The 22,988-nt window shown below is 43.7% G+C and overlaps 1 protein-coding gene across 1 annotated transcript; it reads left to right on the forward strand.

Annotated features, from left to right (window-relative positions):
* Nucleotides 1–472: 472 nt before the first annotated feature.
* On the forward strand, nt 473–7,972 carry LOC118375833 (serine/arginine-rich splicing factor 5-like). Its single transcript, XM_035762455.2, has 8 exons — nt 473–638; nt 1,373–1,504; nt 1,597–1,667; nt 3,963–4,115; nt 4,495–4,567; nt 6,062–6,135; nt 6,315–6,422; nt 6,721–7,972. The coding sequence occupies exons 2-8, from the start codon at nt 1,379–1,381 to the stop codon at nt 7,091–7,093; spliced, it is 978 nt and encodes a 325-aa protein (XP_035618348.1). The 5' UTR covers nt 473–638; nt 1,373–1,378; the 3' UTR covers nt 7,094–7,972.
* Nucleotides 7,973–22,988: the final 15,016 nt, after the last annotated feature.

Genomic DNA, 22,988 nt, shown 5'->3' on the forward strand with positions numbered 1-22,988 from the left:
GTAAATTACTCATAGTGGGCAGAACAAGCAAGAAGGTGGGCAGAGCTAAACACGAGCCAGTGAGAGCCTATTGGCTCGTTCTAGCATTGATTAGCATATTTCCGATAGGGAAAGCCTAATTTGAAGTGCGCCTGTGCAATAACTCAATTTGCGCTTGCTCTCCAAAACGCAATTTTTAAAAACTTTGGCCAAGGGTGAAGTCTAGAAAACTTAGTCCAGTCTGTTCGTATCATATTCTAGTTTTGAACACTGTTTTGAGATCAAATATTTAATCGATGAGACATTGAGAATATTAGCAGAATATTAGCCAAATACCATCTCGCTTTCATCTTCTCCCACTGGCGGTCACTTGGTTTCCTCTCGCCAACCAAATGTTGAAACATGACAAGTAGACAATGGACCTGATCAACCGGATGATTCATATTTATACATCCGGTGAAATATCTGTCTCATTGTTATATCTGTGGCATGGGTCTTGTGGAAGGTTTTTTGATAGGTCTGCAGGACTGGAACACGCCCACCACCCTTGGTGCTGATGAACATCCGGTTTCCTCATCTTTCTCTCACTCGGAGTCGCCATTTTGATACACATCAACCAAGCAAGCACACTACCAGAAGTAACGAAGACAACGGCAAGGGTAAGGTTCAAATTTCGATAATTGTAAATGTCGTAAGTAGAGTTGCACAAATATTTTGGCGAATCAATAATGTTAATGCGTCATATTTTGTCCCGAGTGCTAAGCTAGTAATACAGCTAAACTAGCTAGAGTAGCGAAAAGGCAACTGCACGACATGGTAACGTTAGCTAGCTAATAACGTACGTAGCCGACGAAACTGCGATTATTTTTGTGGACTGGCTGGATCTCAGATGTAACATACAATGCCGCTAAAAAAATAAAAAACAATCCCAACTGCTGTTTTCAGCGCCCAGAGAATAGCACCACTGACACAAACATTTTTTCCCCGTATAATTGCGGCCTTTTCGTCGGGTTGTAAATGCCGCGTTCAAGACAACTGGGAACTCGTGGAAAAAAACGAACTGCGACCGGATAGCTGGCGACTAACGTTAGCTAGTTAGCTTACTGACGTATGCTCAAGATTGTGTTTTTAATTCATATTAAACGGTATGTAGTTTTTTCGTTTAGCGTATATGTGAAACTGTATACGTTGCCGAACCCAGACCAGACTGCTATCTGGCTAGTACGAACCAGCATTAGGCCTAATTAACTTGGCTAAAGTGCACTTTTGGTATCGATAACTCTTAGCTAACGTTAGCTAGTTAGCACACACTGATCTGGGCCTTGTCGGCAACCTACGTGTTTGGGGGGTTAAATGTTCTGTTACCAAGTTAACTTTTTTTTCCCCCTTCCAGATAACTATGAGTGGATGTCGAGTGTTTATCGGTCGTTTGAGCCCTCATGCTCGTGAGCGGGACGTGGAGAAGTTCTTCAAAGGTTATGGAAGGATCCGGGAAGTCAATTTGAAGAACGGATTCGGTTTTGTGGTAAGTCGGCCTTGCCTCGTGTCTTGATTAATCACATATTGTGAATGTTTTGTTTGTTGATTAGTTAACCCCCCCCCCCTCTCGTTAATCAGGAGTTTGACGACCACAGAGACGCTGATGATGCAGTTTACGAGCTGAATGGCAAGGAACTCTGTAGTGAAAGGTAATGATTTGGATACACATTGAGCAAAGTCTCAAGAAAGATAAATTGCAACATGTTATGTTTGGAAATGTAATACACACGGGCAGTGTTGGAAGAAGTACACCATTTTCATACTTGAGTAGAATAAAATGACTTGTGAAAGTCTCCCAGTAAAATACCAATTTGAGTAAGTCTTAAAAGTATTTTTGTTTTAAATGTATTTGCGTGTTAAAAGTCTAAATTTAAAATGTCTTTTGAAACCAGATGACACTTTTTTTTATTTTTTTATTTTTTATTTACCAACAATGCATTTGTGTTTTAGTGAGTCTACTATATCAGAGGCAGTAGAGATGAACAGGGATGTTCTCTTTATAAATGTGTGAATTAGACCGATTTTCCTGTCCTGCTAAGCATTCGAAATGGTACGAAGTACTTTTGGGTGTCAGGGGAAAATGGAGTAAAAAGTACATTATTTCCATTAGGAGTGAAATAAATTGTCAAAAATACATAAGGTAAAGTACAGATACCAAATAAAAAAACAACTACTTAGGTTAAAATGCGGTAAAGTACTAAAGTACATAACTGGGTTGTTCCATCCAGAAAGCCCAAGGCACCTCAGATTGTTCTGAAATAATTTCTGGAGTTGGAAATAGATTTCCGGCAACATTAGTTTGTTGAAGTGTAATTTGATCACAGAGGATTTAAGTGAATTGATTGCGCTATAGTTGTTCATGTATATTATTATGATTAAAAAACTATTCAATGAGTAGAGTAGCATATTGGACCTTTTTGGTTTCTTATAAAATAAGATGGACATCTGGATTTGTCAACCGTCACAAGTCCCAACAACGAGTAGACAGTATAATTTCTGTCTGATGTGTAGTATGGAGCTGATGCTCTGGATTTAGGATGAGAACTATGTAATGGAACTCAGCAAAAAATAAATATCCTCTCACTGTAAACTGTGTTTATTTTCAGGACACTTAACATGTGTAAATATTTGTATGAACATAACAAGATTCAACAACTGAGACAAACTGAACAAGTTCCACAGACATGTGACTGACAGAAATTGAATGTGTCCCTGAACAGGGGGGGTGGTGTCAAAATCAAAAGTAACAGTCAGTATCTGGTGTGGCCACCAGCTGCATTAAGTACTGCAGTGCATCTCTTCATGGACTGCACCAGATTTGATGTTACCCCAGTCTCCCACCAAGGCACCTGCAAGTTCCAGGACATTCTGGGGGGGGGTGGCGGCCCTCGTCCTCCGATCCAACAGGTCCCAGACGTGCTCAGTGGGATTGAGATCCGGGCTCTTTGTGTCCACTGGTGATGTTGCCGGTGATGACCTGCCTTACAATAGGCCTACAAGCCCTCAGTCCAGCCCCTCTCAGCCTATTGCGGACAGTCTGATCACTGATGGTGGAATTGTGCCCTCCCGGTGTAACTCGGGCAGTTGTTGTTGCCAATTCATGCGTTGCTATTGTTGTTGAAACTTGGAATTTGTGGCGCAAATGCAATTCAATGGTACCTAATATTAGCATCTAGTGGTCAGATCCTGGTAATAACAACTAGAGGTCTTCACGGGCCCAGTTTCAAAATGGATCCGATATGCATCTAAAATAATATATACACGTGTTCCAAACTGACCCGGGAGGCATTCCTTATGGACCTGGTCGGATCCAGACCCGCTAACCGGCGAGAGGGAGATGACTTTTGCGACACACGGAGCAAGTCTCTATCTGTAGCATAATGATTAGCCAACAACAAGCTACACGCCCAGCAGTTTGCTGCTTCGACTAATGATTAGCCAACAACAAGCTACACGCACCTCATAAAATGCAAGGGCGGCGGCATAAATTAGACCGTTTCTCTGGCTACTGCTCCATGTCACGTTCGAATCTGGACGACGCTTCCGGACAAGTCGGTTTGAACGCGACACACCCGGGACCGGTGACAATCGGATCCGACCCATTATTTAAAATTCTGGATCTACTAACACCTTCAATGACCCATTATTTAAAATTCTGGATCTACTAACACCTTCAATGACCCATTTTTAAAAATTCTGGATCTACTAACACCTTCAATGACCCATTTTTTAAAATTCTGGATCTACTAACACCTTCAATGACCCATAATTTAAAATTCTGGATCTACTAACACCTTCAATGACCCCCCCCCCTGTTCAGAGACGGTCATCAGATAATACAAATAGATTACGTAGGATGAAGAAAGAATACTGAGTCTTTTAGTCATTTCTGCAGCCCTGTTGTTAATTGTCTGTCTGTCTGGTCTTTATTTTTTTATTAATAGGGTGACTATAGAGCATGCTCGTTCCAGAAGAGGGAGGGGTGGTGGACCCGGGATGGGAGGAGGAGGAGGAGGCGGAGGACGTTTCTCGCCTCGTTTCAGCAGCTACCGCCAGGGGTCTGGTGATCGCCGCGGTGGAGGTGGAGGCGGCTCCAGGTATACAGACCACATTTTCAACCTTGTCGCCTGCAGCGAATGGACTTTAGTCGGTGTGATTTTAGTCCCCCCCTTCATCGCTCGGAGACATGGACCTTCCTTGGTGACTCCGTGTGCAGAAGTAGCATGTCTAACACCTATTGAATATACCGACTGAATAATTATCGCGCTCGATTTGAATGCTTTCACTTGTAGGAGTCATTTCCCCAGTGTGATTAGAATACGTTGTGACCCTGTCTTGCTGTACATTCATGCATTATATCTATTGACCTGTGGCTTCATTTAATGTCAGGCTCTCATGTGTATGAAACCTTTCAGTTCTAATAGTAACAGGTCACCCCCCGAGTCTATAACTTTCCCCTGCCTTCCTCCCATGCAGTAGGTATGGTCCTCCGGTGCGCACTGAGCACAGAATCATCGTGGAGAACCTGTCGTCACGCATCAGTTGGCAGGTGAGAGGTTAAACCCATCTGCTTCAGACCATTACTCTGTACTGATACTGGTTTTTTCTTCTTATAAGCTTTATTGTTATTATAAAATGTGTTTTTCTTTGATTTATTACCAAAGGACACAGCTATATGCTCAAAAGTCCCATTAGGGCCGATAGAATGGCACAAGGCCCCTTTTGGATTCAGGAATTCATTGTTTTATTGACTTAGTTTTTACTGTTTCTTTCAACAATAAATAAATAAAAAAAATATATATATATAAGCACTTATACCAGTTGGTAAATCTAACCAATCACATCGTAGTTTTATTTTAACAGCTTATTCTTATTCTGGTTATTAGTTTATAATGGAGTTGCATGCACAACCTCCTTGGAGGTGTTATGTGCATAGCGCCCTCTGCTGGTTGTGTTTTCAATAGTGTCCATTTGGTGCCTCTCCTTACACGCAGTTGCCGCTGGTCTAAATCTTGGCTGGGCCCCGTAGCGGGTGAAAGGGGTCTAGCGCAGGATAGCCTTAGGATGGTCCCTCGTAAAGCCCCAGTCTGGAGGTTCTGTGATCTGGTCTGGTGGAAAACCCCCCCCCACCCGAATGCAGCCAGCCTGTTACTCCCTCAACCCACTCCACGTTCCCTACACTCTCCCGTTTGGTTCTTTTATCTGTTGCTGATGGAGCTGGGTGTGTTGACAGTTGGGCACACTGCACGCCCTCTTCCTTCGTTCCTTCCCCTACTTGCTCTCTGGTGGTCCCTTGTGGAGGCTGGCCGGAGTCCGGGTCTGTCAAGGCTGAGGGAGGTCGTTTCTCAAGGGCTTAACACTGTGACTGCATTGGTTCCCATTGGTCCTCTATTTGGACACGTGGCTCTTTGCTAATGTCTTCCTGGGTATGGAACGGTAAGTAACATATAACTCATGTGATTGGGTTTAAGGGTTGGGAGGAACAGGAAAATCCTATACCTTAGTCTTACTGGGAAAACTTATGGAAAATTTATAGTAGGCCAATTTAGTAGGTTACTGAAAGAACCCCTTGATCAAAATGGGTCACGATGAACTGAAAATACTTCTAATCTCCATAGACTTCATTTTAGTTTAGCGACGCCCCCCAAAAACCACTATAGTTGCCACTAACCGACAACATGTCCAAGGCGCGACACCTCAAAGGATTTGTCGCGTCTCACCATCTTCCTATTTGTCACATCAATCCTATTTGACTTAACAAACCTCCTGAAATACAATACCAGGGAACGTAAGTAGTGTCAGGTTTCTCCTTTTTAAGTGAAATGGTTAGCTGTGAAGCCATGGCAGTGGCTCGTCACTTAAACGCCCCTCGTCCGAAAATGCCAGAACATCACAATGTAACTGTGTTTTGATGAGGTCAGTATTACGGGTGGGGTGTTACTGTTGTGTTGCTTTACTGATTTTTCTCTTGTCCCAGGTTCAGAGTTCTCTCAGCCACCTTGGTGTGCTGGTCTGTCACTGACTCATGTATGCTTCATCACAGGACCTGAAAGATCTCATGAGGAAAGTTGGAGAGGTCACCTTTGTGGACGCCCACCGAACCAACAAGAATGAAGGGTGAGTTGTTCTGCCCAGGGTCCCGTTCGTTAGGCACAAAATGGAAGGGCTAAAATGAGGGACGACTGTCCAATATTTACAAAAAATCCTCTTGTTTTAAGAAAACAAACAAATGTGGTCTGCCCTGCTGCTGTTTTTATGAACTGAGCTGTCAACTTCAATGTGATTTGACTCGACAGGGTGGTGGAGTTCGCGTCGCACAGCGATATGAAGAACGCTCTTGATAAGCTTGACGGAACAGACTTGAATGGGCGAAAGCTGAAGCTGTCTGAGGATCGCAAGAGCCGGTAGGCATCCCCTCTTCCAATTTCGTAGTGAAGTTGGATAAATACAAAGATTGTGGGTTTTCCATTTGCATCAATAATTGTGAGCCCAACCGTGTCTTGATGTTTGGGCGCAGTGTAGCTAGCTAGCTACAGAAATGGAGCTTCAAAGACTGCCCTGCAGTGTTGAGCACTACTAAGGGACTTGATATTGGAGTATAAAGGACTGGAATGCGACAGACTTGTGTTTTAGGGAGCTGCCTACATTAGTGGTTAGATGGGGGGGGTAAATGTAATTAATTAAATTATTCTGTTCCAACAGCCACAGCAGGAGTCGTTCCCGTGGCTCTCGCAGCTACTCCCGGTCCCGTAGCCGTTCCCGGTCCCCCCGCTCCAAGTCCCCCAGCCGCAGCAGGAGCCGTAACCGCTCCAGGAGCCCCCGCTCTGCCAGCCGTACTCCGGAGAAGAAGCCTTCCTCAGGAGGAGGGGGCAGGGCTGCGCATCGCTCCACTTCACGTTCCCCCTCCCATTCCAAATCCCGTACCCCTCCCGCACGCTCTCGTTCCCGTACACCTCCCCCACGTTCCCGCTCCCCTGCCCCCCGTTCCCGTACCCCTCCCCCACGCTCCCGTTCTCCTGCCCCGGCCCGGAAGCCGTCCCGGTCTCGGTCCCCCTCGGTGGAGAGCCAGCACTGAGCTGCTCTGATGGGAGCTGTTGTGGAATAGTCCAATGGGAGGAGTTGAGACTCGTTGGAATGGAACACTGAGAAAGTTCTGTTTGTTCCATACCAATGAGTCTGTCCTCCCGATTTTAAAAGTGACCACCAGTCTCCACTGGTGTGGTGGTATGTATGGACTGAAGGGAATGTCATGCTGGGACCGTGGCACCTGGCGTTGTGCCAGCCTGCCTGCCTGCCTGCCTGCTAGTGGGTTGTAAATGAAGAGGAGTCTTGCCTTGGGTGTAATGCCCTCTCTCCCACAATCTTAATTTTAGAATCTGAGCTTTAGTCCTGGTTGGTTCAGTTCCTCTTGGCCCTGGACTGGTTATTTTATGACTAAGTTGGATCCTGCACCCCCCCCAATTCAACTTCTAATTTTAGTATTTTATTGCTATCTGAATAATTAAAGCGTTTCCTTTTGAAAACCGTACTTTTTTTTGTTTTTTTTTGTTAATGAAATGTACAGTGTGATTTGAGAGCTTTTGATTGGGTCGCTGTCCTGTTGAACATCTGTATCGTTGTCCCTGCAGGTTTGTAAGTCTCGTTTGTGATTGATAAGTTGTATGAAATGTACAATTTGTTTTTGAAGTGAACTTTGTCTAATCAATACAATGGTTTTTTTCCCCCCTTGTTTTTGTCTTGTGTTCCAATCCACACTCTTAATAGTTAAGTTAAAATGCACCCAACATGTTTTGGATGGGTCTTGTGAAGTAATTGAATCTACTATTAGGATTTTGTTGCGTTTTAACGATGATTGAGTATACTGAATAAGCATTTCACAAATGAAGTGATTTTGTCTTTTTTTTTTTTTAAATAAAAAAATAAACAGACTATAATTGCATAGTCTAAACCACCACTTCTAAGTGTGCATGCTTTGTTGGTCTTTGATGGGCGAGTCCCGAGTGTAGGTTTGGAATACTCTGGTCATCATTTGACTCTTTCTGTTCAAAAATGTCCCTATTTACATGTGGCTCCAGAGATCTAATGTCCTTGGTTTTTCTGTTGGTCTACATTTTGTGATCTGAGAGCAGGGTCTGCATGTTGCTGCAAATAAAACATTTTTTTTTGCAGATTTTTATCTGATTTTTTTAAAAGGATAATGGTCCTGAAGAAAGGGAGTAAATTGACATTTTATAGATCACATGGGTGGATGTAATCCTCAGCCTATGTCCCCACTTCTGCTACTGAAGCTTTTGGCCTGGTATCAGTGAAGACGGTTTTCTGAAGGGAGGGCGGTCATGTGCTAGCAGATGTCCTGTGTTCGATCCTCTGTGAGCAGACAAGGAATCGAAACCTGTTTTTAAAAAAAATAAAAGTTGACCTTTTTTACTAGGCAAAAATAAAATAAAAACTAATCATTTACAGTGGTGGCTTAACCCGGATGACACTGGGCCAATTACGCACCACCCTATGGGACTCCCAATGATGGCCGTGTGTGACAGGGTAGCCTAGTGGTTAGAGCGTTGACCTATAGTAACTGGAAGGTTGTGAGTTCAAACCCCCGAGCCGACAAGGTACAATTCTGTTGTTCTGCCCCTGAACAAGGCAGTTAACCCACTGTTCCTAGGCCGTCATTGAAAATAAGAATTTGTTCTTAACTGACTTGCCTGGTTAAATAAAGGTTAAAAAATGACTGATAGGCAGTCGAATCCAGGCTGGATTCTCAGCTGTAGCTTTCGTAGACTTAATACTCACCGCTAATATTTTACTCTATAGACGTGTCAACAGCCAGATTTTCATGCCACTAGGTGGCATAATTGAACCAGGTTTAGACTTGTTCAGTGATTTCCACATGTTGATTGATCTGAAGTGATAGTGGGTCTGACTGCTGTCCCCTCCAAATTGTTACTATAGTCATGTTACGGACAATGAAAATGAATGACGTTGTTGTGTTTGCCCTCATTTTGTCTGCGTGTAAGCATATAAAGAGTGTCACATATTGCCAAAGTAAAAACCTATTTCAATTTTTTCTTTTTTTCACATTTATTGAAAATGAAATACAGATCTCATTTACAACAAAAATACCCCCCGAGTCAGTACTTTGTAGAAGCACCTTTGTAGGTGATTACATCTTTGAGTCGTCTTTGAGTATTTCTGTATCAGCTTTGCACATCTGGATTTGGGGATTTTCTGCCGTTCGATGGGGAGTGGTGGTGAACAGCAATCTTCAAGTCTTTCCACGGACTTTAAATGAGATACAAGTCAGGGCTTTGGCTGGGCCACTCAAGGAATTTCACATTCTTGTTCTGAAGCTATTCCACCGTTGCGTTGGCTGTGTGCTTGGTGTCATTGTCCTGTAGGAATATAAAATCTTCGCCCCCCCCCCAGTCTAAGGTTGTTTGTGCTCTGAAGCAGGTTCTCATGATTTGTCTCCATTCATTGTTCCCTCTCCTTCCCAGTCTCCCGGTCCCTGCTGTTGAAAAGCATCTCCTTAGTATGATGTTGCCACCACCATGCCTCACGGGTGATGTTAGACCGGTGATGAACTGTCTTGGTTTTCTGTGTCAGACCACAATCTTTTCACTTGTGCCCTGAGTCTTTCACCTGCCCCAGTCTATCTGTACATTATGTCTGAGTGTGCCCCAGTCTATCCGTAAATTATGTCTGAGTGTGCCCCAGTCTATCCGTAAATTATGTCTGAGTGTGCCCCAGTCTATCCGTAAATTATGTCTGAGTGTGCCCCAGTCTATCTGTACATTATGTCTGAGTGTGCCCCAGTCTATCCGTAAATTATGTCTGAGTGTGCCCCAGTCTATCCGTACATTATGTCTGGGTGTGCCCCAGTCTATCTGTAAATTATGTCTGGGTGTGCCCCAGTCTATCTGTAAATTATGTCTGAGTGTGCCCCAGTCTATCCGTAAATGATGTCTGAGTGTGCCCCAGTCTATCCGTAAATTATGTCTGAGTGTGCCCCAGTCTATCTGTAAATTATGTCTGAGTGTGCCCCAGTCTATCTGTAAATTATGTCTGAGTGTGCCCCAGTCTATCTGTACATTATGTCTGAGTGTGCCCCAGTCTATCTGTAAATTATGTCTGAGTGTGCCCCAGTCTATCTGTAAATTATGTCTGAGTGTGCCCCAGTCTATCCGTAAATTATGTCTGAGTGTGCCCCAGTCTATCTGTAAATTATGTCTGAGTGTGCCCCAGTCTATCTGTAAATTATGTCTGAGTGTGCCCCAGTCTATCCGTAAATTATGTCTGAGTGTGCCCCAGTCTATCTGTAAATTATGTCTGAGTGTGCCCCAGTCTATCCGTAAATTATGTCTGAGTGTGCCCCAGTCTATCTGTAAATTATGTCTGAGTGTGCCCCAGTCTATCTGTAAATTATGTCTGAGTGTGCCCCAGTCTATCTGTAAATTATGTCTGAGTGTGCCCCAGTCTATCCGTAAATTATGTCTGAGTGTGCCCCAGTCTATCCGTAAATTATGTCTGAGTGTGCCCCAGTCTATCCGTAAATTATGTCTGAGTGTGCCCCAGTCTATCCGTAAATTATGTCTGAGTGTGCCCCAGTCTATCCGTAAATTATGTCTGAGTGTGCCCCAGTCTATCTGTAAATTATGTCTGAGTGTGCCCCAGTCTATCTGTACATTATGTCTGAGTGTGCCCCAGTCTATCCGTAAATTATGTCTGAGTGTGCCCCAGTCTATCTGTACATTATGTCTGAGTGTGCCCCAGTCTATCTGTAAATTATGTCTGAGTGTGCCCCAGTCTATCTGTAAATTATGTCTGAGTGTGCCCCAGTCTATCTGTAAATTATGTCTGAGTGTGCCCCAGTCTATCTGTAAATTATGTCTGAGTGTGCCCCAGTCTATCTGTACATTATGTCTGAGTGTGCCCCAGTCTATCTGTAAATTATGTCTGAGTGTGCCCCAGTCTATCTGTAAATTATGTCTGAGTGTGCCCCAGTCTATCTGTAAATTATGTCTGAGTGTGCCCCAGTCTATCTGTAAATTATGTCTGAGTGTGCCCCAGTCTATCTGTAAATTATGTCTGAGTGTGCCCCAGTCTATCTGTAAATTATGTCTTAGTGTGCCCCAGTCTATCCGTAAATTATGTCTGAGTGTGCCCCAGTCTATCTGTAAATTATGTCTTAGTGTGCCCCAGTCTATCCGTAAATTATGTCTGAGTGTGCCCCAGTCTATCTGTAAATTATGTCTGAGTGTGCCCCAGTCTATCCGTAAATTATGTCTGAGTGTGCCCCAGTCTATCTGTAAATTATGTCTGAGTGTGCCCCAGTCTATCCGTAAATTATGTCTGAGTGTGCCCCAGTCTATCTGTAAATTATGTCTGAGTGTGCCCCAGTCTATCCGTAAATTATGTCTGAGTGTGCCCCAGTCTATCTGTAAATTATGTCTGGGTGTGCCCCAGTCTATCTGTAAATTATGTCTGAGTGTGCCCCAGTCTATCCGTAAATGATGTCTGAGTGTGCCCCAGTCTATCCGTAAATTATGTCTGAGTGTGCCCCAGTCTATCTGTAAATTATGTCTGAGTGTGCCCCAGTCTATCTGTAAATTATGTCTGAGTGTGCCCCAGTCTATCTGTACATTATGTCTGAGTGTGCCCCAGTCTATCTGTAAATTATGTCTGAGTGTGCCCCAGTCTATCCGTAAATTATGTCTGAGTGTGCCCCAGTCTATCTGTAAATTATGTCTGAGTGTGCCCCAGTCTATCTGTAAATTATGTCTGAGTGTGCCCCAGTCTATCCGTAAATTATGTCTGAGTGTGCCCCAGTCTATCTGTAAATTATGTCTGAGTGTGCCCCAGTCTATCCGTAAATTATGTCTGAGTGTGCCCCAGTCTATCTGTAAATTATGTCTGAGTGTGCCCCAGTCTATCTGTAAATTATGTCTGAGTGTGCCCCAGTCTATCTGTAAATTATGTCTGAGTGTGCCCCAGTCTATCCGTAAATTATGTCTGAGTGTGCCCCAGTCTATCCGTAAATTATGTCTGAGTGTGCCCCAGTCTATCCGTAAATTATGTCTGAGTGTGCCCCAGTCTATCCGTAAATTATGTCTGAGTGTGCCCCAGTCTATCCGTAAATTATGTCTGAGTGTGCCCCAGTCTATCTGTAAATTATGTCTGAGTGTGCCCCAGTCTATCTGTACATTATGTCTGAGTGTGCCCCAGTCTATCCGTAAATTATGTCTGAGTGTGCCCCAGTCTATCTGTACATTATGTCTGAGTGTGCCCCAGTCTATCTGTAAATTATGTCTGAGTGTGCCCCAGTCTATCTGTAAATTATGTCTGAGTGTGCCCCAGTCTATCTGTAAATTATGTCTTAGTGTGCCCCAGTCTATCCGTAAATTATGTCTGAGTGTGCCCCAGTCTATCTGTAAATTATGTCTTAGTGTGCCCCAGTCTATCCGTAAATTATGTCTGAGTGTGCCCCAGTCTATCTGTAAATTATGTCTGAGTGTGCCCCAGTCTATCCGTAAATTATGTCTGAGTGTGCCCCAGTCTATCTGTAAATTATGTCTGAGTGTGCCCCAGTCTATCCGTAAATTATGTCTGAGTGTGCCCCAGTCTATCCGTAAATTATGTCTGAGTGTGCCCCAGTCTATCTGTAAATTATGTCTGAGTGTGCCCCAGTCTATCTGTAAATTATGTCTGAGTGTGCCCCAGTCTATCCGTAAATTATGTCTGAGTGTGCCCCAGTCTATCTGTAAATTATGTCTGAGTGTGCCCCAGTCTATCCGTAAATTATGTCTGAGTGTGCCCCAGTCTATCTGTAAATTATGTCTGAGTGTGCCCCAGTCTATCTGTAAATTATGTCTGAGTGTGCCCCAGTCTATCCGTAAATTATGTCTGAGTGTGCCCCAGTCTATCCGTAAATTATGTCTGAGTGTGCCCCAGTCTATCTGTAAATTATGTCTGAGTGTGCCCCAGTCTATCTGTAAATTATGTCTGAGTGTGCCCCAGTCTATCCGTAAATTATGTCTGAGTGTGCCCCAGTCTATCTGTAAATTATGTCTGAGTGTGCCCCAGTCTATCCGTAAATTATGTCTGAGTGTGCCCCAGTCTATCCGTAAATTATGTCTGAGTGTGCCCCAGTCTATCCGTAAATTATGTCTGAGTGTGCCCCAGTCTATCCGTAAATTATGTCTGAGTGTGCCCCAGTCTATCTGTAAATTATGTCTGAGTGTGCCCCAGTCTATCCGTAAATTATGTCTGAGTGTGCCCCAGTCTATCCGTAAATTATGTCTGAGTGTGCCCCAGTCTATCTGTAAATTATGTCTGAGTGTGCCCCAGTCTATCCGTAAATTATGTCTGAGTGTGCCCCAGTCTATCCGTAAATTATGTCTGAGTGTGCCCCAGTCTATCTGTAAATTATGTCTGAGTGTGCCCCAGTCTATCCGTAAATTATGTCTGAGTGTGCCCCAGTCTATCTGTAAATTATGTCTGAGTGTGCCCCAGTCTATCCGTAAATTATGTCTGAGTGTGCCCCAGTCTATCTGTAAATTATGTCTGAGTGTGCCCCAGTCTATCCGTAAATTATGTCTGAGTGTGCCCCAGTCTATCCGTAAATTATGTCTGAGTGTGCCCCAGTCTATCTGTAAATTATGTCTGAGTGTGCCCCAGTCTATCCGTAAATTATGTCTGAGTGTGCCCCAGTCTATCTGTAAATTATGTCTGAGTGTGCCCCAGTCTATCTGTAAATTATGTCTGAGTGTGCCCCAGTCTATCCGTAAATTATGTCTGAGTGTGCCCCAGTCTATCTGTAAATTATGTCTGAGTGTGCCCCAGTCTATCCGTAAATTATGTCTGAGTGTGCCCCAGTCTATCCGTAAATTATGTCTGAGTGTGCCCCAGTCTATCCGTAAATTATGTCTGAGTGTGCCCCAGTCTATCCGTAAATTATGTCTGAGTGTGCCCCAGTCTATCTGTAAATTATGTCTGAGTGTGCCCCAGTCTATCCGTAAATTATGTCTGAGTGTGCCCCAGTCTATCCGTAAATTATGTCTGAGTGTGCCCCAGTCTATCTGTAAATTATGTCTGAGTGTGCCCCAGTCTATCCGTAAATTATGTCTGAGTGTGCCCCAGTCTATCCGTAAATTATGTCTGAGTGTGCCCCAGTCTATCTGTAAATTATGTCTGAGTGTGCCCCAGTCTATCCGTAAATTATGTCTGAGTGTGCCCCAGTCTATCTGTAAATTATGTCTGAGTGTGCCCCAGTCTATCCGTAAATTATGTCTGAGTGTGCCCCAGTCTATCTGTAAATTATGTCTGAGTGTGCCCCAGTCTATCTGTAAATTATGTCTGAGTGTGCCCCAGTCTATCCGTAAATTATGTCTGAGTGTGCCCCAGTCTATCTGTAAATTATGTCTGAGTGTGCCCCAGTCTATCTGTAAATTATGTCTGAGTGTGCCCCAGTCTATCTGTAAATTATGTCTGGGTGTGCCCCAGTCTATCTGTAAATTATGTCTGAGTGTGCCCCAGTCTATCTGTAAATTATGTCTGAGTGTGCCCCAGTCTATCTGTAAATTATGTCTGAGTGTGCCCCAGTCTATCTGTAAATTATGTCTGAGTGTGCCCCAGTCTATCCGTAAATTATGTCTGAGTGTGCCCCAGTCTATCCGTAAATTATGTCTGAGTGTGCCCCAGTCTATCTGTAAATTATGTCTGAGTGTGCCCCAGTCTATCTGTAAATTATGTCTGAGTGTGCCCCAGTCTATCTGTAAATTATGTCTGAGTGTGCCCCAGTCTATCCGTACATTATGTCTGAGTGTGCCCCAGTCTATCTGTAAATTATGTCTGAGTGTGCCCCAGTCTATCTGTAAATTATGTCTGAGTGTGCCCCAGTCTATCTGTAAATTATGTCTGAGTGTGCCCCAGTCTATCTGTAAATTATGTCTGAGTGTGCCCCAGTCTATCTGTAAATTATGTCTGAGTGTGCCCCAGTCTATCTGTAAATTATGTCTGAGTGTGCCCCAGTCTATCTGTACATTATGTCTGAGTGTGCCCCAGTCTATCTGTAAATTATGTCTGAGTGTGCCCCAGTCTATCTGTAAATTATGTCTGAGTGTGCCCCAGTCTATCCGTAAATTATGTCTGAGTGTGCCCCAGTCTATCCGTAAATTATGTCTGAGTGTGCCCCAGTCTATCTGTAAATTATGTCTGAGTGTGCCCCAGTCTATCTGTACATTATGTCTGAGTGTGCCCCAGTCTATCTGTACATTATGTCTGAGTGTGCCCCAGTCTATCTGTAAATTATGTCTGAGTGTGCCCCAGTCTATCTGTAAATTATGTCTGAGTGTGCCCCAGTCTATCTGTAAATTATGTCTGAGTGTGCCCCAGTCTATCTGTAAATTATGTCTGAGTGTGCCCCAGTCTATCTGTAAATTATGTCTGAGTGTGCCCCAGTCTATCTGTAAATTATGTCTGAGTGTGCCCCAGTCTATCCGTAAATTATGTCTGAGTGTGCCCCAGTCTATCCGTAAATTATGTCTGAGTGTGCCCCAGTCTATCTGTAAATTATGTCTGAGTGTGCCCCAGTCTATCTGTAAATTATGTCTGAGTGTGCCCCAGTCTATCTGTAAATTATGTCTGAGTGTGCCCCAGTCTATCCGTACATTATGTCTGAGTGTGCCCCAGTCTATCTGTAAATTATGTCTGAGTGTGCCCCAGTCTATCTGTAAATTATGTCTGAGTGTGCCCCAGTCTATCTGTAAATTATGTCTGAGTGTGCCCCAGTCTATCTGTAAATTATGTCTGAGTGTGCCCCAGTCTATCTGTACATTATGTCTGAGTGTGCCCCAGTCTATCTGTAAATTATGTCTGAGTGTGCCCCAGTCTATCCGTACATTATGTCTGAGTGTGCCCCAGTCTATCTGTAAATTATGTCTGAGTGTGCCCCAGTCTATCTGTAAATTATGTCTGAGTGTGCCCCAGTCTATCTGTAAATTATGTCTGAGTGTGCCCCAGTCTATCCGTAAATTATGTCTGAGTGTGCCCCAGTCTATCTGTAAATTATGTCTGAGTGTGCCCCAGTCTATCTGTAAATTATGTCTGAGTGTGCCCCAGTCTATCTGTAAATTATGTCTGAGTGTGCCCCAGTCTATCTGTACATTATGTCTGAGTGTGCCCCAGTCTATCTGTAAATTATGTCTGAGTGTGCCCCAGTCTATCTGTAAATTATGTCTGAGTGTGCCCCAGTCTATCTGTAAATTATGTCTGAGTGTGCCCCAGTCTATCTGTACATTATGTCTGAGTGTGCCCCAGTCTATCCGTAAATTATGTCTGAGTGTGCCCCAGTCTATCCGTAAATTATGTCTGAGTGTGCCCCAGTCTATCCGTAAATTATGTCTGAGTGTGCCCCAGTCTATCTGTAAATTATGTCTGAGTGTGCCCCAGTCTATCCGTAAATTATGTCTGAGTGTGCCCCAGTCTATCCGTAAATTATGTCTGAGTGTGCCCCAGTCTATCCGTAAATTATGTCTGAGTGTGCCCCAGTCTATCCGTAAATTATGTCTGAGTGTGCCCCAGTCTATCTGTAAATTATGTCTGAGTGTGCCCCAGTCTATCCGTAAATTATGTCTGAGTGTGCCCCAGTCTATCTGTAAATTATGTCTGAGTGTGCCCCAGTCTATCTGTAAATTATGTCTGAGTGTGCCCCAGTCTATCCGTAAATTATGTCTGAGTGTGCCCCAGTCTATCTGTAAATTATGTCTGAGTGTGCCCCAGTCTATCTGTAAATTATGTCTGAGTGTGCCCCAGTCTATCTGTAAATTATGTCTGAGTGTGCCCCAGTCTATCTGTAAATTATGTCTGAGTGTGCCCCAGTCTATCCGTACATTATGTCTGAGTGTGCCCCAGTCTATCTGTAAATTATGTCTGAGTGTGCCCCAGTCTATCTGTAAATTATGTCTGAGTGTGCCCCAGTCTATCTGTAAATTATGTCTGAGTGTGCCCCAGTCTATCTGTACATTATGTCTGAGTGTGCCCCAGTCTATCTGTACATTATGTCTGAGTGTGCCCCAGTCTATCTGTAAATTATGTCTGAGTGTGCCCCAGTCTATCTGTAAATTATGTCTGAGTGTGCCCCAGTCTATCTGTAAATTATGTCTGAGTGTGCCCCAGTCTATCCGTAAATTATGTCTGAGTGTGCCCCAGTCTATCTGTAAATTATGTCTGAGTGTGCCCCAGTCTATCTGTACATTATGTCTGAGTGTGCCCCAGTCTATCTGTAAATTATGTCTGAGTGTGCCCCAGTCTATCTGTAAATTATGTCTGAGTGTGCCCCAGTCTATCTGTAAATTATGTCTGAGTGTGCCCCAGTCTATCTGTAAATTATGTCTGAGTGTGCCCCAGTCTATCTGTACATTATGTCTGAGTGTGCCCCAGTCTATCTGTAAATTATGTCTGAGTGTGCCCCAGTCTATCTGTACATTATGTCTGAGTGTGCCCTGTAAATTATGTCTGATCTGTAAATTATGTCTGAGTGTGCCCCAGTCTATCTGTAAATTATGTCTGAGTGTGCCCCAGTCTATCTGTAAATTATGTCTGAGTGTGCCCCAGTCTATCTGTAAATTATGTCTGAGTGTGCCCCAGTCTATCTGTAAATTATGTCTGAGTGTGCCCCAGTCTATCTGTAAATTATGTCTGAGTGTGCCCCAGTCTATCTGTAAATTATGTCTGAGTGTGCCCCAGTCTATCTGTAAAATTATGTCTGAGTGTGCCCCAGTCTATCTGTAAATTATGTCTGAGTGTGCCCCAGTCTATCTGTAAATTATGTCTGAGTGTGCCCCAGTCTATCTGTAAATTATGTCTGAGTGTGCCCCAGTCTATCTGTAAATTATGTCTGAGTGTGCCCCAGTCTATCTGTAAATTATGTCTGAGTGTGCCCCAGTCTATCTGTAAATTATGTCTGAGTGTGCCCCAGTCTATCTGTAAATTATGTCTGAGTGTGCCCCAGTCTATCTGTAAATTATGTCTGAGTGTGCCCCAGTCTATCTGTAAATTATGTCTGAGTGTGCCCCAGTCTATCTGTAAATTATGTCTGAGTGTGCCCCAGTCTATCTGTAAATTATGTCTGAGTGTGCCCCAGTCTATCTGTAAATTATGTCTGAGTGTGCCCCAGTCTATCTGTAAATTATGTCTGAGTGTGCCCCAGTCTATCTGTACATTATGTCTGAGTGTGCTGTCTATCTGTAAATTATGTCTGAGTGTGCCCCAGTCTATCTGTAAATTATGTCTGAGTGTGCCCCAGTCTATCCGTAAATTATGTCTGAGTGTGCCCCAGTCTATCCGTAAATTATGTCTGAGTGTGCCCCAGTCTATCTGTAAATTATGTCTGAGTGTGCCCCAGTCTATCTGTAAATTATGTCTGAGTGTGCCCCAGTCTATCTGTAAATTATGTCTGAGTGTGCCCCAGTCTATCTGTAAATTATGTCTGAGTGTGCCCCAGTCTATCTGTAAATTATGTCTGAGTGTGCCCCAGTCTATCCGTAAATTATGTCTGAGTGTGCCCCAGTCTATCCGTAAATTATGTCTGAGTGTGCCCCAGTCTATCTGTAAATTATGTCTGAGTGTGCCCCAGTCTATCTGTAAATTATGTCTGAGTGTGCCCCAGTCTATCTGTAAATTATGTCTGAGTGTGCCCCAGTCTATCTGTAAATTATGTCTGAGTGTGCCCCAGTCTATCTGTAAATTATGTCTGAGTGTGCCCCAGTCTATCCGTACATTATGTCTGAGTGTGCCCCAGTCTATCTGTAAATTATGTCTGAGTGTGCCCCAGTCTATCTGTAAATTATGTCTGAGTGTGCCCCAGTCTATCTGTAAATTATGTCTGAGTGTGCCCCAGTCTATCTGTAAATTATGTCTGAGTGTGCCCCAGTCTATCTGTACATTATGTCTGAGTGTGCCCCAGTCTATCTGTAAATTATGTCTGAGTGTGCCCCAGTCTATCCGTAAATTATGTCTGAGTGTGCCCCAGTCTATCCGTAAATTATGTCTGAGTGTGCCCCAGTCTATCTGTAAATTATGTCTGAGTGTGCCCCAGTCTATCTGTAAATTATGTCTGAGTGTGCCCCAGTCTATCTGTACATTATGTCTGAGTGTGCCCCAGTCTATCTGTAAATTATGTCTGAGTGTGCCCCAGTCTATCCGTAAATTATGTCTGAGTGTGCCCCAGTCTATCCGTAAATTATGTCTGAGTGTGCCCCAGTCTATCCGTAAATTATGTCTGAGTGTGCCCCAGTCTATCCGTAAATTATGTCTGAGTGTGCCCCAGTCTATCCGTAAATTATGTCTGAGTGTGCCCCAGTCTATCTGTAAATTATGTCTGAGTGTGCCCAGTCTATCCGTAAATTATGTCTGAGTGTGCCCCAGTCTATCTGTAAATTATGTCTGAGTGTGCCCCAGTCTATCTGTAAATTATGTCTGAGTGTGCCCCAGTCTATCCGTAAATTATGTCTGAGTGTGCCCCAGTCTATCTGTAAATTATGTCTGAGTGTGCCCCAGTCTATCTGTAAATTATGTCTGAGTGTGCCCCAGTCTATCTGTAAATTATGTCTGAGTGTGCCCCAGTCTATCTGTAAATTATGTCTGAGTGTGCCCCAGTCTATCCGTACATTATGTCTGAGTGTGCCCCAGTCTATCTGTAAATTATGTCTGAGTGTGCCCCAGTCTATCTGTAAATTATGTCTGAGTGTGCCCCAGTCTATCTGTAAATTATGTCTGAGTGTGCCCCAGTCTATCTGTACATTATGTCTGGAGTGTGCCCCAGTCTATCTGTACATTATGTCTGAGTGTGCCCCAGTCTATCTGTAAATTATGTCTGAGTGTGCCCCAGTCTATCTGTAAATTATGTCTGAGTGTGCCCCAGTCTATCTGTAAATTATGTCTGAGTGTGCCCCAGTCTATCCGTAAATTATGTCTGAGTGTGCCCCAGTCTATCTGTAAATTATGTCTGAGTGTGCCCCAGTCTATCTGTACATTATGTCTGAGTGTGCCCCAGTCTATCTGTAAATTATGTCTGAGTGTGCCCCAGTCTATCTGTAAATTATGTCTGAGTGTGCCCCAGTCTATCTGTAAATTATGTCTGAGTGTGCCCCAGTCTAGTCTATCTGTAAATTATGTCTGAGTGTGCCCAGTCTATCTGTACATTATGTCTGAGTGTGCCCCAGTCTATCTGTAAATTATGTCTGAGTGTGCCCCAGTCTATCTGTACATTATGTCTGAGTGTGCCCCAGTCTATCTGTAAATTATGTCTGAGTGTGCCCCAGTCTATCTGTAAATTATGTCTGAGTGTGCCCAGTCTATCTGTACATTATGTCTGAGTGTGCCCCAGTCTATCTGTAAATTATGTCTGAGTGTGCCCCAGTCTATCTGTAAATTATGTCTGAGTGTGCCCCAGTCTATCTGTAAATTATGTCTGAGTGTGCCCCAGTCTATCTGTAAATTATGTCTGAGTGTGCCCCAGTCTATCTGTAAATTATGTCTGAGTGTGCCCCAGTCTATCTGTAAATTATGTCTGAGTGTGCCCCAGTCTATCTGTAAATTATGTCTGAGTGTGCCCCAGTCTATCCGTAAATTATGTCTGAGTGTGCCCCAGTCTATCTGTAAATTATGTCTGAGTGTGCCCCAGTCTATCTGTACATTATGTCTGAGTGTGCCCCAGTCTATCTGTAAATTATGTCTGAGTGTGCCCCAGTCTATCTGTAAATTATGTCTGAGTGTGCCCCAGTCTATCTGTAAATTATGTCTGAGTGTGCCCCAGTCTATCTGTAAATTATGTCTGAGTGTGCCCCAGTCTATCTGTAAATTATGTCTGAGTGTGCCCCAGTCTATCTGTAAATTATGTCTGAGTGTGCCCCAGTCTATCCGTAAATTATGTCTGAGTGTGCCCCAGTCTATCTGTAAATTATGTCTGAGTGTGCCCCAGTCTATCTGTACATTATGTCTGAGTGTGCCCCAGTCTATCTGTACATTATGTCTGAGTGTGCCCCAGTCTATCTGTACATTATGTCTGAGTGTGCCCCAGTCTATCTGTACATTATGTCTGAGTGTGCCCCAGTCTATCTGTACATTATGTCTGAGTGTGCCCCAGTCTATCTGTACATTATGTCTGAGTGTGCCCCAGTCTATCTGTACATTATGTCTGAGTGTGCCCCAGTCTATCTGTACATTATGTCTGAGTGTGCCCCAGTCTATCTGTACATTATGTCTGAGTGTGCCCCAGTCTATCTGTACATTATGTCTGAGTGTGCCCCAGTCTATCCGTAAATTATGTCTGAGTGTGCCCCAGTCTATCTGTACATTATGTCTGAGTGTGCCCCAGTCTATCTGTACATTATGTCTGAGTGTGCCCCAGTCTATCTGTAAATTATGTCTGAGTGTGCCCCAGTCTATCTGTAAATTATGTCTGAGTGTGCCCCAGTCTATCTGTACATTATGTCTGAGTGTGCCCCAGTCTATCTGTACATTATGTCTGAGTGTGCCCCAGTCTATCTGTAAATTATGTCTGAGTGTGCCCCAGTCTATCTGTAAATTATGTCTGAGTGTGCCCCAGTCTATCTGTAAATTATGTCTGAGTGTGCCCCAGTCTATCTGTACATTATGTCTGAGTGTGCCCCAGTCTATCTGTACATTATGTCTGAGTGTGCCCCAGTCTATCTGTAAATTATGTCTGAGTGTGCCCCAGTCTATCTGTACATTATGTCTGAGTGTGCCCCAGTCTATCTGTACATTATGTCTGAGTGTGCCCCAGTCTATCCGTACATTATGTCTGAGTGTGCCCCAGTCTATCTGTACATTATGTCTGAGTGTGCCCCAGTCTATCCGTACATTATGTCTGAGTGTGCCCCAGTCTATCCGTACATTATGTCTGAGTGTGCCCCAGTCTATCCGTAAATTATGTCTGAGTGTGCCCCAGTCTATCTGTAAATTATGTCTGAGTGTGCCCCAGTCTATCCGTACATTATGTCTGAGTGTGCCCCAGTCTATCTGTAAATTATGTCTGAGTGTGCCCCAGTCTATCTGTAAATTATGTCTGAGTGTGCCCCAGTCTATCCGTAAATTATGTCTGAGTGTGCCCCAGTCTATCCGTAAATTATGTCTGAGTGTGCCCCAGTCTATCTGTAAATTATGTCTGAGTGTGCCCCAGTCTATCTGTAAATTATGTCTGAGTGTGCCCCAGTCTATCCGTAAATTAAAAAAAAAAAACGGGCCGCCTGGTTTGCTTAATTTAAGGAATTTGAAATTATTTATAATTTTGATACTTATGTTTATTTGAGGAATTACCTGTACTGGTTCTACTTAAGTACAGGGCCTTCATAAAGTCTTCACACCCCTTGACCTTTTCCACATTTTGTGGTGTTGCAGCCTGAATTTAAAAAAAATATTCAATTGTGATTTTGTGTCTCTGACCTACACACACAGTAGTCCGTAATGTCAAAGTGGAATTATGTTTTTAGAAATATTTTACAAATTAATAAAAAAAATAAAAAAAGCTGAAATTGTCTTGAGTAAATAAGTATTCAACCTCTTTTATTTTAACCAGGCAAATCAGTTAAGAAAATATTCTTATTTTCAATGCCTAGGAACAGTGGTTTAACTGCCTGTTCAGGGGTAGAATGATCTTGTACCTTGTCAGCTCGGGGGGATTGAACTTGCAACCTTCCGGTTACTAGTCCAACGCTCTAACCACTAGGCCACCCTGCCACCTCTACACTCTAACCACTAGGCCACCCTGCCACCTCTACACTCTAACCACTAGGCCACCCTGCCACCTCTACACTCTAACCACTAGGCCACCCTGCCACCTCTACACTCTAACCACTAGGCCACCCTGCCACCTCTACACTCTAACCACTAGGCCACCCTGCCACCTCTACACTCTAACCACTAGGCCACCCTGCCACCTCTACACTCTA

The sequence above is a fragment of the Oncorhynchus keta genome, chromosome 35 (genome assembly GCF_023373465.1).
Source record: "Oncorhynchus keta strain PuntledgeMale-10-30-2019 chromosome 35, Oket_V2, whole genome shotgun sequence".
NCBI lineage: Eukaryota > Metazoa > Chordata > Actinopteri > Salmoniformes > Salmonidae > Oncorhynchus > Oncorhynchus keta.

Bases quoted from the DNA above. Each gene is read 5' to 3' on its own strand.
- LOC118375833 (XM_035762455.2), top strand. From the start codon at position 1,379: ATGAGTGGATGTCGAGTGTTTATCGGTCGTTTGAGCCCTCATGCTCGT. The intron at 4,568-6,061 runs GTGAGAGGTTAA...GCTTCATCACAG, and splicing joins CGTCACGCATCAGTTGGCAG to GACCTGAAAGATCTCATGAG. The intron at 6,136-6,314 runs GTGAGTTGTTCT...TTGACTCGACAG, and splicing joins CGAACCAACAAGAATGAAGG to GGTGGTGGAGTTCGCGTCGC.